Raw genomic sequence first — 17507 nt, forward strand, 5'->3', positions numbered from 1 at the left:
AATTCCTAGCTACGCCCCTGTGCCGTCGTTTATGTGTTGTTGTTTTTTATTGGCGAGTACCGCTATCCCTTCTACTTCAAGAATACAGACATTTCTGTGACCCAGAATTTTCTTGTTATTATTTCTTATTCCTTTCTTGGAACTTTTTCGTATGTTACGCAATTGACAGCCTAATCAATTCAGCATAGGCTTTCGTTTGATAAACACACGTGACTGTATCGGTGGATCAATTCAGCATAGGCTTTCGTTTGATAAACACGTGACTGCATCGGTGTAATGAGAGTGAGGGGAAACAAGTCACAGAAACCTTACATAAGACTTTATTAAGCTAGACCGACAGACGGAGAGACTAACAGACAACATAATACACCAATGTTGTGAACACAATAGCATCACGCAAAAAAAGTAATACACTTACAAAGTTATCAAGGATGTCACCAGTGCATTACCTTCAAGCAATCAGCCTACCACTAGTAGAAAGCCAACTAGCATTGCAAGCAGAGTAAAGTTATATAAGTTTACTAGCCGATACATTTAAATATTTTCTTTTGCATTGAACATACACTACGGTCTCCTCCATGATGTAAGGAACATTTATGCCAAGTTTTATCAAGATTGGTCAAACGGTTTTGATTTCTATTCGGGACATACATATATACATACATACATACATACATACATACATACATACATACCAACATACATGCATACATACATACATACATACATACATACATACATACATACATACATACATACATACATACATACATAAATACATACATACATACATAAATACATACATACATACATACATACATACATACATACATACATACGTACATACATACATACGTACATACATACGTACGCCTTACATTCTGCTTTGTATATTAGATTAGTCCCGATCTCTCTCGTTAATTAATATAGGAGCTTATTTGGGAGTGCACAATCTCTTTTATTCTATATGAGTTCGCAATATCTTTCATTCTATGTAAGTGCACAATGTCTTTCAATATATATTAGTGCAAAATCTCTTTCCCTATATGTCAGTGCACAATCTCTTTCAAAATATGTAAGTCCACAATCTTTTTCGATATTAATAAGTGCACAATATCTTTCATTCTATGTAAGTGCAAAATCTCTTTCAATATATGTAAGCGCACACTTACTTTCATTATATGTAAGTGCACATTGATTTTATTATATGTGATTGGACCATCTCATCTCTTTCCAAGACTTATTAAATGTACAATCTATTTATTTACATGTATACGCTTGATCTCTTTTGTTATATAATGGTCAATGACCTCATTTATTATATATATTTGCATGAACTCTTTTGTTGCATAATATGTGCATTACCAGCGTTTTATCTCACCTTACAATCTCCAATAGTTACACTGTGACGCACATCTGCGACGTGGTGGCAGCATGCGCAGACAACTCCAGATATGAATGCAAGGTTTTGTTTGTTGGTGAGGTGTCTGGAATTTGAATGCAATGGAATTTTTTAATGTCTAGGTGGAGTTGGGTCAAGATGAACACCCCTGCAAGAATACGACGTCAGCCCCAGATAGCCTTGCACAGAAAGAATACCTTAGAAGACGCCCATCGTAAAAGGTGACATCATAATAAAGCCATGACGCTTGAATCCAGGCGTTTTGTTTTTTTAAAATGCTTTGTATTTGAACATTGTCTCGTGTATAATAAAAGAGGAAGATACATTTTATAAATGTAGGAACTTGGAGTTTACTTCAAAGCAAAGGCCCTTAATAATAGGGCGAAATGTTGAAATACTGGCCGCACACACACACACACACGCAGACACACACACGCACAGATACAAACACACACTCTAACTTTATGAGATTCTTTTGGTTTCGAACTTTTCATGACGATTAATTTTTTTTTCGCCTTTTTTCTAACGGGTAAATCTAATAAATAATTATAAAAAAATTTTTTTGTCCATCAAAGGACACCATTGCACGAGTAAGCCGATTAACCTTTGTAGGCCGCGATTTTATTTTACTCTTTAAAACCAATTGAGGCGTTGTGGCTAAGTGGTAAAGCGATTGGCTTATAAAACCGGAGGTCCTGGGTTCAAATCTCGGTGAAGACTGGGATATTGAATTTCAAGATCATTAGGGTGCCCCTGAGTCCATTCAGCTATAATGGATATGGATACCTGATATTAATTGGGGAAAAGTAAAGGCGGTTAGTCATTGTCCAGGCCACATGACACCCTCGTTAACCGTGGGCCACTGAAACAGTTGAACTTTACATCATTTGCCCTATAAATCGTAAGGTCTGAATGGGGAACTTAAAAAAAACAACAACTAATGAATGAAAGATTAAAATTTAAAAAGGAACATTTCTAGAAAATCGTTAGAGCAGTTTCCGAGATCCGTGTCCAGCTTTCAGGTTCTGCCCATGTTTTGCCGATGAAGAGTTTTGCAAGTTGATAGGAGGAATTGTTAAAATGTGAAAAGATTTCCATTTCAGATCTTGCGTTCTGTGTGGGCAGATGATGTAACGCCTTCATGTTTCTACGGTCGACGGTTCACGAGGGTGTCACGTGACCTGCACAAGGACCAAGCACATCGTCGTTTCCATGTCGTGACAGGGGCATAGCTATGGTGGGGTGGGAAAGGGGGGGGGTCCCTCACTTGTCTTATATTTTATTTTACATTAAATATTACACCACTGCCATGTAACCTTGCTATTCACGTTGTGTCATAAATACTGGAATCCTCAACCCAAAGCGCTTAATGGAGTCGCAGAGGATCGACACCTCAGGACACGATGATTTTCGCGGGGACTCGCAGCACCGCCCAATGTGTGTATTCCATGGGCGGACTGGCTATATGGGCATTTGGGTAAATGCCCGGTGGGCCGGTACCCCAATGGCCGGTAGGGCTACTATGCCACTATGGCACACATCAAATTGTTTCAGGTTTTATAATATTCTCTTATAAAAAGGCCCACAGAGCATCTTGTTTAAATACAAATCTTACACAGACTCTACAGTGTAATACTATTTTAAGTTAACATTTTCTGAAATAATGTAATAGCCTTCATCGGTAGACAGTACTACTAGTAGGCTTCACCCTTTTAGGGCCTACATACTTAGCGATTAAAAAGCAACATAAGGCCTATATTTCATATAAACATATAGAGTTCACTGTATGCATTCATATCAATGCAATATCAAACGTAACAGAATGATTTTGAGGACAGGTAGACCTAGAAATGGGTGTCCATCAAATGATATAGAATTTGTGGGCCGCATTATTTAGAAAAGCCCGGGCCGATTTTGACATTCAGTCCGCCCCTGGTGTATTCTAAGCTACTTCATATACTGATTGTGGAAGGGGGGGGGAGAGTTCCCGACACAATGGCGTTGTTAGAAATTTTGGAACCCGGTGGGGGCTCGACCTTTTTAGGGGCCTCTGCATTTTGACATTCGACGTAAGGGCCTCTTTTAATTAAATAATACCCTTGTTCAATGTCGAGATAACGCACAAGATATATATATATATATTATATTTAATGTATAAACATTTTGGACACTGGTATGGGGGCCCCCATGAAGTGGGGACCCCGGGGGAGATTTTCTAATTTGGAACCTCCCCCCTCCCAACCTAGCTACGCCACTGCAATAGTCTCCAGTTTCCCTTGACTCCAATGGACTACTCCAGCTGGGTGATCTTAGATGTGCGAGCATCTGAAAATTTAAATTTGGTCTTTAACAACTCGTCATAAAAACTCATTACGTCATCAATAAGTTTTTTGAGATTATTTTCCATAAATGAGCACACACACAAAAACATATACAGTGAACAAAAAAATTATTTAAATCAAAATTTAAAAAAAAACAACAGAAAAACAATTGAAGTCAAATCTATAAGAAACGTTTGCGATTTCAAGTTTAAGATTTTCATGAAAAGTTGGTCTAGATCTATGACAAATTTAATAACATGGCTGATCCAAATTAATTGATACAATTATACTTCGTATAAGCTTTTTTGTTGTTTTTTTAAATTATTTTTTTTTATGTTTTTCTAGCTCGTATTGGTGTCCAATCACTGTTTAGGTATAGTAGCAATCGCCTTGAGCTATATCATTTGTTCACCGGAACACTACATTATTAGATCCGGCTCGCAAGTAAAGCAACATAAAAATCTATGCCAAAAAAAAAAAAATAGAATAGAATACATTGTTGTCTCTCTTTCACTCTCTCTCTCTCTCTCTCTCTCTCTCATTCTTTCTTTCTCTCTCTCTCTCTCTCATTCTTTCTTTCTCTCTCTCTCTCTTTCTCTCTTTCTCTCTCTCTCTCAGTCTCTCTGGTATTTCAGTGCAGCCCAACTTTTAAGTGCATACCGAGCAATCAGATAGAAAGAGGTGTATTATCTGAATGACATTACGTTGCGTTCGGCCAATAAAAATGTATTTCAAGGCTGACACACACACACACATACACACACACACCACACACACACACACACACACCACACACACACACACAACTGTAGTGTTTGTTTTCTTTTTTTTGTCTGCAAACCTCCCTTTCCCCTCCCATTACTCATTGTTACTTAACTTATTTTTTTTTCTAAAATTCAAATGAAATCACTTTAAACCAAATACCCACAGTGCACCTGGACTTGCCAGAAAGCAAACAGAAATCTGCATATTTGATCTGCATATTTTTTATTTTTTTTTTCACTTTTTTTTTTTTAAATTTAAACACATAAGTATTATAAATACTTTTTTTTTGGGGGGTTAGGGTTAATGTGGTGGTGGTTTGGAGGGGGGGTTGGAGTTAAGTTCTCTTTCCCATGCCAGACTTTAAGCAGACGAATGTTCTATATCTTACGTCTGCTCAAAGCTATTTAGATATAATGTCGAACGTCTGAAAAGCGAATACAGAGGGCTCTTTCATTAGATTTGAATCAATTCATTCGTAGTGGTGGGACTCTGTTTGTCAAAAAAACAAAAAAAAAAACACGGGGGCTTTCATGACCTAGCTCGATAGAGACACCTGAATTTTTTTTTTCTAGGGCGTATCGGTCTTTACCGTGATCCCGGGTGAAGGCGGAAGTGGAAGGGGCGGCGGCACTCATGTGACGAATTTGAGCCGTGAAAATCATAGGTGAAGTCTTAGTCTGGTAATGCCTTTTAACTCCATCTCTGCTAACCGACGACACAAACGTTAGTCTCCTAATTGACTATGCCAACGTTGATTTTACTCCCATTAAACTAAATTGATTTTTGGATTTATGAGCTTTGTTTTGTGCTGTGTTAAAAAGAGCAGGCTTTCTTCTATAATTCGATACCAAATATAGCTTCTTTTTTTTTATAACAAACAAATACGTAATTGAAGTTTAACCCTAACAGGAAAGTGAAATACAAAAAGAGCAAAACGAATAATACTATCGGAACGAGAAAAAAAATAGTTACGGAGAGAAAGGGTTAATGTCAAAAACACGTTTGTTTGTATTACATGCTTCGGATGTTCCGTCAGAGTTGAAGATGATTACAGTCTAGCCCAGACCTACCGCAAAACGACGGGGCTGATGGCAGGGTTCGAACCCGGGACGTTAAGACACGTCCATGAAGACAGTGGATGACCGATTCCGTTTTGGACTTTGGCAAGTGTCCAGCTTCCATTGATGAGGAGATCAGACGCAAAGATGGCAGGATGGTCAAGGACCCAACTGATGGGAGTTGCTAAGAGTCTGATGGTCAAGTACTATTGCGGTCCTATGCTGCCCTGAGAGTCAAAAGTCAAGTAGGTCAAAGTTGACCACGTTTTATTCTGTTGCTTGTGGTCCTCCTCAACTCCCACATGTCTTGATCCGGCCCTAAATAAGGTTCACTTTTGATACTTTATATTTGTCAAGATAAAAACTTATCACTGAAGTTATATACTTTATATTTGTCAAGATAAAAACTTATCACTGAAGTTATATACTTTATATTTGTCAAGATAAAAACTTATCACTGAAGTTATATACTTTATATTTGTCAAGATAAAAACTTATCACTGAAGTTATATACTTTATATTTGTCAAGATAAAAACTTATCACTGAAGTTATATACTTTATATTTGTCAAGATAAAAACTTATCACTGAAGTTATATACTTTATATTTGTCAAGATAAAAACTTATCACTGAAGTTATATACTTTATATTTGTCAAGATAGAAACTTATCACTGAAGTTATATACTTTATATTTGTCAAGATAAAAACGTATCACTGAAGTTATCAGCCATGAAACCAACCTTATGTAAACAAACTTGTCATTCCCGTAAGTAATAGAACACATTCTCCGTGAATGCCGAGTTCTGCATGAAAGACGATTGGGACAAGGATTTGATAGATAACTGGTACATGTCCGAGGTTAGGGCTGTCCTTGTAAGGGGACAAGGCGAACTTAAAACTCACTGCCCGCTTCCTTTCACATGCTCTAAGGAAGTCATTCTCAGCATGGTTCGCTACCAATTGGGGTTTCTGATTCGGCGGGCTAGCTTTTTGGAGTATCTGGTGTGCAAGGTACAGGAGCGTGTTTCTAAGCTACGTATATAAAGTACACTTTCAGACCTTGCGGTCTACAGGGAGGACAATGTTATTTCTAACGAGGGTGATATGTGGCCAGCACAACGACCGACTGCTTTACTTTTCCAAATCAATGTCAGGTACCCATTAGAGCCGGGCGGACGTCTTTGGAAGTGCTCAATCTCTTTCGTTGCAAGACTTAAGATCCCAAAAATTAAAAATCCACAAAGATTCGAACCCGAATTCGAGTACAAGCGCTTTATCACTCATCCACCATTCCCCACCTCCACTCCCATGTATCTTAAAATATTTTTTTTTCCAATACCTCTATTCAACTCGTACTATTCAACTAGGACCTGAAACATGGGTCCAAAACTCAAAAACAAGGGTGGACACGGATCTCGAAAACGGCTCTAACGATTTTTCTAGAAATTTGAAAGTTAGGGTATATCGTTGGAAAAAAATACTAGCACGTTGGCCACACTGGGAAAAATATATTTTGACAGCTGTATTTTTTTAAAAGAAAAAAAAAAGCCCTTTAATTTTAAAAAGAAGCCATTTAAGTTTGGCGTATCATGAACGGACTATAGCCTGCTTCTTCGTCTATTTTCATATGTATGCATGATGTTATTCAAGAGTTTAATTAATAAATTAAAGTTCGGGAACATTTTGCGCACTGTCCTCCAAGTCTAGATCTAATGGCCTATCACTGGAATGTTATAATGTCTTTTGGATCTATAAGTTCGCTTTTAACCAGGATTTTTTTTCTATGTGGTTTGTGGTTAACCACATCACCTATATGTGTAAGGTCGACTGGCAGAACCTGCGACGCCGCTGACCCCAAACTGTATAGGCACTGCCGTTTCTTTGGATACGTGGAGAGGGGAGACTGTTGTGTGGGGGACATCGTTCCGACCACAGCCAATGCCCAGGCATTCATCCCATTTTCATGAGATGATCCGAAGTCGTTTCGCGAGACCATAGAGATAGATAGAAGGTCGACTATATTACCCATATATCTATGTTGTAGATATTTTTGCAGTCATCTAAATAACCTATATATTGGTAAATGATTAAAAATTACCTAGATTTGACAACACAAATATAATGTGCTTAACCTCCGAGGATAACTAGATTATATTCGTTTCTAATTCGTTTAAAAAGTGTTTGAATAAAGGCGTCCAAAAAAATAAGAAAACTCAGTTCAACAGTTCACGGTACATGTGCACTTACTGGCCCTCAAGGCTGAAGTCACGGTTCAATGGGTAAGCTTTGACCCTTTTGTGTTTGATTTGAGGGAGGATATTTTTAACTTTTCGTATTAGTTGTGACACGAATCTCTGGGGCTGTTTTTTTCTCTTCATCTCCATCAATCTAGTCAACTAGACCTACAGAGCGATTGTGAAATCTTGAACTTACGGCACGGCTTACTTCTGAAGTACTTGTAAACTAATATACAGTAAAATGTAAAGCATTAGGTTGAAGTGAAGGGCTTTCAAGGGAAACAATCAACCAGATCGATATGCCTCGCGCATCAAAGATCTCATCAGACGGGAAGGATTAGCGGAAAGGAGTTCTTCCCCTCATTGGAGGTCATTAACTGATTTGTCATCAATGCGAAATACGCTTGCAAAAAAAAAAAAGGGTTTTATTTTTTAAACAAGCAAAATAAAAAAAAATCTGTTTTTAAACAAGCAAAAAAAAAATTATTTTAAACAAGCAAAATAAAAAAAAAATCTGTTTTTAAACAAGCAAAAAAGAAATTGTTTTTAAACAAGCAAAATAAAAAAAAATCTGTTTTTTAAACAAGCAAAAAAGAAATTGTTTTTAAACAAGCAAAATAAAAAAAAATCTGTTTTTAAACAAGCAAAACAAAAAAAAAATCTGTTTTTAAACAAGCAATAGAAAAAAAGAAAAAAAAAAGCTTATCTAAGGGAAAGAACTGCTAATTGCTGCCATTTGTCTGAAAATTTAATTAAAATTTAATTAATAAGTACTAATTGATAAACTAATTGGTAAATCTTTGGATTGATTCGTGTATCCTCATCGACTATAAATAATGATTTAAAATTTCAACTTGATCCGAGACTGGGAAGTGGAGGAAATAACGTGTCAAAACTTAATAAAAGGGGATTAACTCCATATATACAGCCACGCCTCTCATTAAGTAGCATTTATTTCCCTTATTTCGATATAAAACAAAGTAATTAATCACCAATAAAATATTAACTAATTTTTGTTTGTGCGTCTTGTCATAGTGCAGAGCACATAGGGTGTCGGAGGGTTTGATTTTCCTTGCGGTTTTAGAAATATGTGATTCGGTAAGACGAATCAGGCTGAGTCGGGGATCCGCTAATATCGTGTGGCTTGTGAAGGGGTCACCGGACTGAAAACGTTTGAGAACCTCAGTAATAGATACTACATCAACCACAATCCTCGGCAGTGGAATTTATTTTGGGTCTCAAATGTGTATCCCGCGGCCTTTGTAAGTGATCTCCGCTGTCTCGTTCTGAAGCCGCCTGCAACCAGGTGCTCTCTTCTATGTCAGTTAAAGCAGGATGGAGCCTAACTAGTCTCTAAAGTGTTTTTTTTTTTAACACCTTTCAGCTCACCAAAAAAGACTGACATACATACGTTCGTACCTCATACAAGATACGTACCCTTCTCAGCGTAAAATAACAAACTATAAGCAGTCCATCTATAGTATTATATACGGTCAATACCAGAATTCGCAAGAACATAGTTATTTTATAGTGTGGTCTTGCCACCTCCGTTACATAGATGTGATAAAACGTGACCACAAATCAGTGAACATCAATACTGACAATTCGGAAGACATAGCTCTAGACCGCACCAGATGGAGAGAAACAGTGACCAAGAAAGCTATGGACAGTGAAAGTGCATGAGTCTCAGCTCAGGAAGAAAAACGTACAATCCGAAAAACGGCCAGCTCCTCTACCACCGAAGCAAAAGCCACTTTAACCTGAGCTATCTGTGGACGGGAGTGTCTCTCCAAAATAGGGCTCCACAGCCACATGAGGAAGTGTGCTCTGAGATGAACCATAGTCGTTCTACGACTGAAAAAGGCCAATGATGATGACGGTGATGGTCTTGCCACCATATCTCCAACAGGCAGATGACAACAAACTATTAGCGGCTTTTACCCAGTCAGAGGCCACTAAAAAAAAGGCATTCCTACTAAAAGAATGACACTTCAAGTGATAAATATTCTCCGCTTTCAATTTCTGAAAGCTTGAAAAAAGAAATATTGAAACTGCTCTTCCAAACTCTCATTTATTTTAGTTTCACTCTTGGATATAATTACTAGCACCGTAATTTTGGTCGGATTAAAGAAATACCACTCTTATATACACAGGGGCGTAGCTAGAAATTAGCCATCATTTGGCGCCCGGGAGGGGGGGGCTGACCTCTTTGGGCACCCCTGCATTTTGCAGAATATTTAATGTAAAAAACACTCATTAGGTGGCCCCCCTCAAGTTGGGGCCCCGGGGTATTTTCTAATTCCCTCCCCCCCCAACTCCCCCAACCTAGCTACGCCACTGTATACATACTATACTACTATAGTATATTGATTTATATATTTATATATATGGAAGATGAAAATTAAATAAAAATGTGTCGAGGTCTGTTAAGGTGATTGTGTTTAGAATGATTTACAAATTGTGGCTTTTCCTATGGTGAAAAGGCTAATAAAGCCTACAATAAGATGGTGCGCAAAGGTTTAATTACGCCAATTGATTCATTAAAATCTGTTCCTGTTTGCAAAGAAATGTCTTAGTGTACTGCTGTAAGCCACTCACGTAAGCGGTGTCACGTTTTTTTCCCCCTTTCTTGCTGTAGGCCTTTTGACGTAGGCGGGGTCAAGGGTGTTTTTTTTTCCTCTACTTTGACGTCATTTGAAACTCTTTCACTCCTTAAATATGTGCGCCAAAATTAATTTTAAGAGTATAAAGCAGGTTGAAAGGGAAACTCCGATGGTTTTTCAAATCAACCTCCATGCTTTTCACCTCCATGCCTTACCTTGTGAGTCAGGTGCAGTGGTTACTAGGATAGTCATGCTACCCCCCCCCCACTTGGGGGGGCGGAGTCGTGTGGCTATTATAACATTGGTCATTTGGCCTTTAAAACCGTAACCAAAAAAACAGTTCCTTTTGGCCACCCCGGGGGGGGGGGCGGTCACATGGCAACCACGATGAGGTAAAACAGCCGAAACATGTAAAAACATCTGAAACATGTAAAACAGCCGAAACATGTAAAACATCCGAAACATGTAAAACAGCCGAAACATGTAAAACAGCCGAAACATGTAAAAACATCTGAAACATGTAAAACAGCCGAAACATGTAAAACATCTGAAACATGTAAAACAGCCGAAACATGTAAAACATCCGAAACATGTAAAACATCCGAAACATGTAAAACAGCCGAAACATGTAAAACATCCGAAACATGTAAAACAGCCGAAACATGTAAAACAGCCAAAACATGTAAAACAGCCGAAACATGAAAAACATCCGAAACATGAAAAACATCCGAAACATGTAAAACATCCGAAACATGTAAAACATCCAAAACATGTAAAACAGCCGAAACATGTAAAACAGCCGAAACATGTAAAACAGCCGAAACATGTAAAACAGCCGAAACATGTAAAACAGCCGAAACATGTAAAACATCCGAAACATGTAAAACATCCGAAACATGTAAAACAGCCAAAACATGTAAAACAGCCGAAACATGTAAAACAGCCGAAACATGTAAAACAGTAGAAACATGTAAAACAGCCGAAACATGTAAAACATCCGAAACATGTAAAACAGTAGAAACATGTAAAACAGTAGAAACATGTAAAACATCCGAAACATGTAAAACAGCCGAAACATGTAAAACAGCCGAAACATGTAAAACAGCCGAAACATGTAAAACAGCTGAAACATGAAAAACAGCCGAAACATGTAAAACATCCGAAACATGTAAAACAGCCGAAACATGTAAAACAGCCGAAACATGTAAAACAGCCGAAACATGTAAAACAGTAGAAACATGTAAAACAGCCGAAACATGTAAAACAGCCGAAACATGTAAAACAGTAGAAACATGTAAAACAGCCGAAACATGTAAAACAGCCGAAACATGTAAAACATTCGAAACATGTAAAACAGCCGAAACATGCAAATTGCCAAAATAAAAAAAAAATATTTCCTAGGATCTGACACATGTGCTACACATCAACCTACAAATCCCTCTTACTCATTCATCGATCCAATTTATGGATTCGTATGTATTGGCCTTTAAGTAGCTTGATAATTACAGGTCACGTGTTCATAATGCATGCAGGCACCAAGGATCTGGAGACATGCATAGAGCCTTCTTTTGTCTGGCAAGCGCTCCACTATGTTATTTCTTGCTGTCCAATATTTATCAAGTGGTTGGTAAATGAACTTTCAACTCTTTTGCCTACGCCAGCGGTTCTCAATCTTTTATGCTCGGCGAGATTGGCCAATATGAACAGCATGTATGCTCTCCTGACACAAAGAAGATTACGCTGGCTCGGACATGTCACCCGCATGCCAGATGGTACAATCCCGAAAGATATCTTATATGCTGAGCTTGTGGAAGGAGTCAGACCCAAGGGCCGCCCAAGACTAACATATAGAGATGTCTGCAAGCGAGACATGAGAGCCTCAGGTATCAGTGAAAGTATGTGGGAAAACATAGCCAAAGACCGGAGTGCATGGAAACAGACTGTGCGTGCTGGGACAACCCTTGCTGAGAACAAAAGAATTGAAGCGGCTTTAATCAAGAGGGAAAAAAAGAAAGCTGCCCTGTCTGTTAGCCCTAAATCAGAGGCATACACATGTACGAATTGTGGCAAAGTCTGCCGTTCTAGAATTGGCTTGATTAGCCACACCAGATTCTGCCCCGTCTCAAGATTAAGCCAAAACCAGTGACTCACTTGGGCGCATCCATTGCCTTTCGAGACAAAAGGAGCCATATACATATATATGCTCGGCGACCCCTTATTACAACCCCCCCCCCACACACTCAGCCGCGACCCTCCCTCTCTCGCACACACCCATACAGCAATAGAAGAATAGACAAAAACAATCCATATTTTCGATGGTCTTAGGCGACCCCTGGCAAATCGTCAGTCGACCACCAATGGGGTCGCGACCCACAGGCTGAGAAACCCTGGCTTACGCGTTTATAAGCACACATGAAATAAGCACAGAGAAAGCTCTGTACATGAATGGATTCAGGAACACACAAGAAAATAGCCAGAAATATTAAACAAGTAAAGAAAACTCGTCTTAGGATGAACAAATATAGTGCAAAATCAGACTGAAAAATAAGACCCAGTTTCTTTAAAAAAAATAACAGCTTTCGAAACAGAGTTAAGATCGTATGCCCCCGTTACACGTAGGACCAGGGCGCCATGACACTGACCTTAGTGACGTGAGGGACATGCATTCCAGCTGAATGACTTATACAACACTAGACTACATACGATTACTACCAAAACAATGCAGGACTTTTTTTTTTACTTATCTTGTTATCTTATATAATATAGACGTTACTTCAAAAAAAAAAAAAAAGAAGATGATTACATCCTACGAGTCATGCATTTAGTCATGCATATTAACCGATGACCTAAATTTTGCTAAGTCGCTGGTTTTCCAGGCTAGCTCAGGCAACCCATTCCATGCTCTAATAGCGCTAGGGAAGAAGGAGTGTTTGTACTTTTTTAATTTTTAGATCTAGATTTAGAAGTTAATGATCTCACTGAATCGGACCTAGCCTTCACTCTGGACTCACTGTATCGGACCTAGCCTTCATTCTGGACTCACTGAATCGGACCTAGCCTTCACTCTGGACTCACTGAATCGGACCTAGCCTGCACTCTGGACTCACTGTATCGGACCTAGCCTTCACTCTGGACTCACTGAATCGGACCTAGCCTTCACTCTGGACTCACTGAATCGGACCTAGCCTTCACTCTGGACTCACTGAGCAGGAAGTTCAATCTGGGTCACTTAAACGGACCGGAATTTCATTCTAGACACAATGAATTGGGCCGGAATTTCAATCTGGACTTAAATGAATCAGGCTGGAACTTCATTCTGGACTCAGGGTCGGGCTTAAATTAATGGAGGCCCTAGGCGAATAGAATTTTAGTGGTCCCAAATGAAATAGAAAAAAAAAATAAGCAGCGAAAAAAAAATGCAATTTATTAAAACGAAGTGTAAAACTCCAACAATAACATTGAGGACAAATTTCGTACACACTAATCGGAAGCCCTAGGCAGCTGCCTAGTTTGCCTATGCCTAAGGCGGGCCCTGATGGAAAATCTTTCGATGATTGTTTCTTTCTGAAACATATTACTGAGAGCCAAATATCTGTTTATAGATATGGTACACAAATTTAGTGATCCGGTTCCTTAAACAAAAAAAATAGTTGCTTCTGGCAGTTCATCCCTTTAGTGATTCCACCCCCCATGGGAGTTACTCGGTAAGATAGGCCCCCACCCCACCGCACACTTTTTGTGACGCGTAATAAAGAGAGGGTAGAAACAAGATGTCTGACTGTTGCTTCCGGTTAAATAGATGGAAAAGCAGAACTAGAGATAGGCTAGAACAGCCTGAGTTGTTGAAGGGATCATTGTCAGAGTGGTCAGCAGGTGAGAAGAAGTGTAGGTTGTCTGGTCAGGAAGAAGTCTTGTGACGAAACTGTGGAAAGGGTCGTTATTGTTAGTGGGAGACCTTCCTGGTAGTTTATGTAGACTATCGTCCTTGAGACAACAAGAGGGCTGCACATACTGTGACCCTGTGTTCGTGGCAATATAGTGAACCTTATAGGAACGTTAAGACATAGGCGGCACGTTAGTGGAGGGCACTGGCGGCAACAGCGCCCCTTGCAGGTCAGATCTAAATAACAACATAGACACTTATGTTTGTGTTATCATTTCTCAAAGTTGTCAAGGAAATAAACATCTCTCATCTCTTCACCTAGATACTTCGTTGAGTGTTTGCCCTAGATTCGTCACACTATAATCATATAAGTTGTAAGTAAAAGTAAGTAAAGTTCCCCCTTTCAGACCTGGTGGTCTATAGGGCAGAGGATGTAAAGGTCATCTGTTTCTGTGGCCCACGGTTAACGAGGGTGCCATGTGGCCAGCACAACGACCAACCACCTTTTCTTTTCCCCAACTAATGTCAGGTACTCATTAGAGCTGGGTGGACTCAGAGGCGCCCAAAGATCCCGAAATAAAAAATCTCGATCTTAACCAGGATTCGAACCTTAGACCCCGGTTCGGAAGCCAATCGCTTTACCGCTCAGCGCCTCAAAAAAATCAGTTTTATTTAGTGGTATTCTCTATCAAAATATTGAATGAATCTTCTCTTCTAAATTACAGACGCTCCATATTAACAGAAGTTAATTCATTTTCTGTTTCTACAGAGAAATAATAATAATAATAATAATAATAATCTTTATTATCCGTAAGGAAATTTGTCTTACAATTTGTGCATTACACCAAACAAAAAACATTATAACTATAAGAAACCAAAGTGTACATTCACACCAGACTCACTCATAATTTACATGTGACAAAGTTTATACCAGATTGTTCTTATTTAATGATTTGATTGCCAGGGGAACAAAAGAGTGTTTGTGTCTGTTTGTCTTTGCTATCGGTGTCTTGTATCTCTTTTTTGATGGTAAAATCACAAAGTCCTGACACAAAGGGTGATTCTTTATTTCGAGGATCTTGTTAGCTTTTTTATAGATGTTTGTCTCAAACAACTGCCCAAATGGGGTTTGTTTTTTGCCAATGATTTTACCAGCAGCATTTAGGATTCTATTAAGTTTATTTTTATTTTTAATGCTTAGATTGCCATACCAGGCATTAATGTAAACAATTAAACATAAAAATGAATTAACAGAGACTTCATGTTGATAAGAGTAGCCATCATTTTATTACGTCACATCCTGTCAAGTACATTTAACACAAACACCCACAACAAATGATGACGTAATTCAAACATATTAGCACTATTCCATTTTTTTAAAAATTTATTTAGTGGAATATAATATTATAATACAGTCGATACAATACATTGCTTATGGTACACATTTAATTCTAACTTTTTCACGATAAACTATTATCAAGGACGGTAAATTGAACTCCGAAATTGCCAACTAAAAAAGAAATTTCAGACATAAAAGCTTAAAAACAATTTATACAGAAGTACTCAAGTGTGTACCATAACCATAACCGTTTAAAAAAAAATAGGTCATCAACGCTTTATTTTATTTTTTACACCGGATACCCCAAAATGTTTGCTATTTATAGAATTTCCGCCATGTATGAAAATCTGCAACTGTCTAAGAACAAAGTATAGAATATGTTGCAATGCGCATGTCCATGAGATCCTGAGAGTTGTTTCCATCATTTCTTTTCTTTCTGTAGCTTCTCATTGGCTAAGAGTTGAGTTGAGCTGAAAATAAGTTCATTATTTTTTTTTATATAAAATATTTAAGAAGTACAAATTATAATTGTCAGTATAATAGGGATATGTTTACAATTGTTGCCTATTAAAGCAAAGACCAAACTAAGGGAGATGAGTGGACAGAAAAATATAAAGGTGCAGATCTTAGAGAGGAAGTGGAGATGGATTGGTCACACCCTTAGAAAAGATACCAACAACAGAGCTAGGCAGGCCTTAGAGTGGAACCCCCAGGGAACAAGACCTAGAGGAAGACCAAAAAGAACGTGACGGCGCGTATACTAGAGGAAGCCGAGAGGACCGGAAAGAGCTGGGAAGCCATAAAAAAAACTATTAAGAGACCGTGGAAAGTTGCGTGTTTTTACTGAGGCTCTATGTTCCATGAGAGGACAGGAAAGAGCTGGGAAGCCATTAAAGAGACCGTGAAGAGTTGCGTGTTTTTACTGAGGCTCTATGTTCCATGAGAGGACAGGAAAGAGCTGGGAAGCCATTAAAGAGACCGTGAAGAGTTGCGTGTTTTTACTGAGGCCCTATGTTCCATGAGAGGACAGGAAAGAGCTGGGAAGCCATTAAAGAGACAGTGAAGAGTTGCTTGTTTTTACTGAGGCCCTATGTTGCACGAGGAACGCAAAGGAATGATGTTTATGATGAAGCGTGATTTGACACCAAAAAGTGGGACAGAGGAGGCAAAGGAGAAGCCCACATGGAGGGCAAGCATTACGGAGGGGCTACTGGTTCACAGACAAGAGGGATAGAGAGAACGTAGACTGATTATGCTGCAGCATCTGGTGATAACAAATAGCTTATCTGTGTCCGTGGATGTGTATCAAGGATTATCCTCTTTACTTTGTTATGGAGTTTAATTTATGTGTGCGCTATGATAAGACACACATGTTAAGATAAGACAGATGCTAAATTTGACACACATGCTAATATAAGACACACGTGGTAAGAAAAGACACATGCTAAATTAGACACAAATGTTAAGATAAGACACACATTCTGAGACAAAATAACGCTTGTCTTGAGTCCGAAGATTTATGAGGAATGCAGTATTTCCCATGGCTACGCAGCCCCAGCTGTGACCTACATATTTGCCACATCCAGGGCAAGCATAACCCGAGACAAGACACATGCTAAATTAGACATAACATGCCTAGATAAGACTGATACATTCTAAGACAAGTCACATGCTAAATAGGACACACATATCAAGATAAGACACACATTCTAAGACAAGTCACATGCTAAATTAGACACACATGCTAAATGCTAAGATAAGACACACATTCTAAGACAAGTTACATGCTAAAGTAAACACACCTGCTAAATGCTAAGATAAGACACATTCTAAATTCTAAGACAGACGCATACTAAATTAGACGCACAACATGCTAAGATAAGATACACAAATGAAGA

At 38.6% G+C, this 17507-nt stretch overlaps 1 protein-coding gene across 1 annotated transcript in view; it reads right to left on the reverse strand.

Moving 5' to 3' along the window:
• Window positions 1-15526: 15526 nt before the first annotated feature.
• Window positions 15527-17507, reverse strand: part of LOC106079830 (myosin-6-like) — a 65723-nt gene continuing 63742 nt past the window's right edge. The window contains exon 36 of the mRNA XM_056014591.1: window positions 15527-16079. Within this exon, the coding sequence (XP_055870566.1) occupies window positions 16031-16079 (49 nt within the window). The 3' untranslated portion in view covers window positions 15527-16030. The remainder of the gene's footprint in view (window positions 16080-17507) is intronic.

This window comes from Biomphalaria glabrata, chromosome 16, assembly GCF_947242115.1.
Source record: "Biomphalaria glabrata chromosome 16, xgBioGlab47.1, whole genome shotgun sequence".
NCBI lineage: Eukaryota > Metazoa > Mollusca > Gastropoda > Planorbidae > Biomphalaria > Biomphalaria glabrata.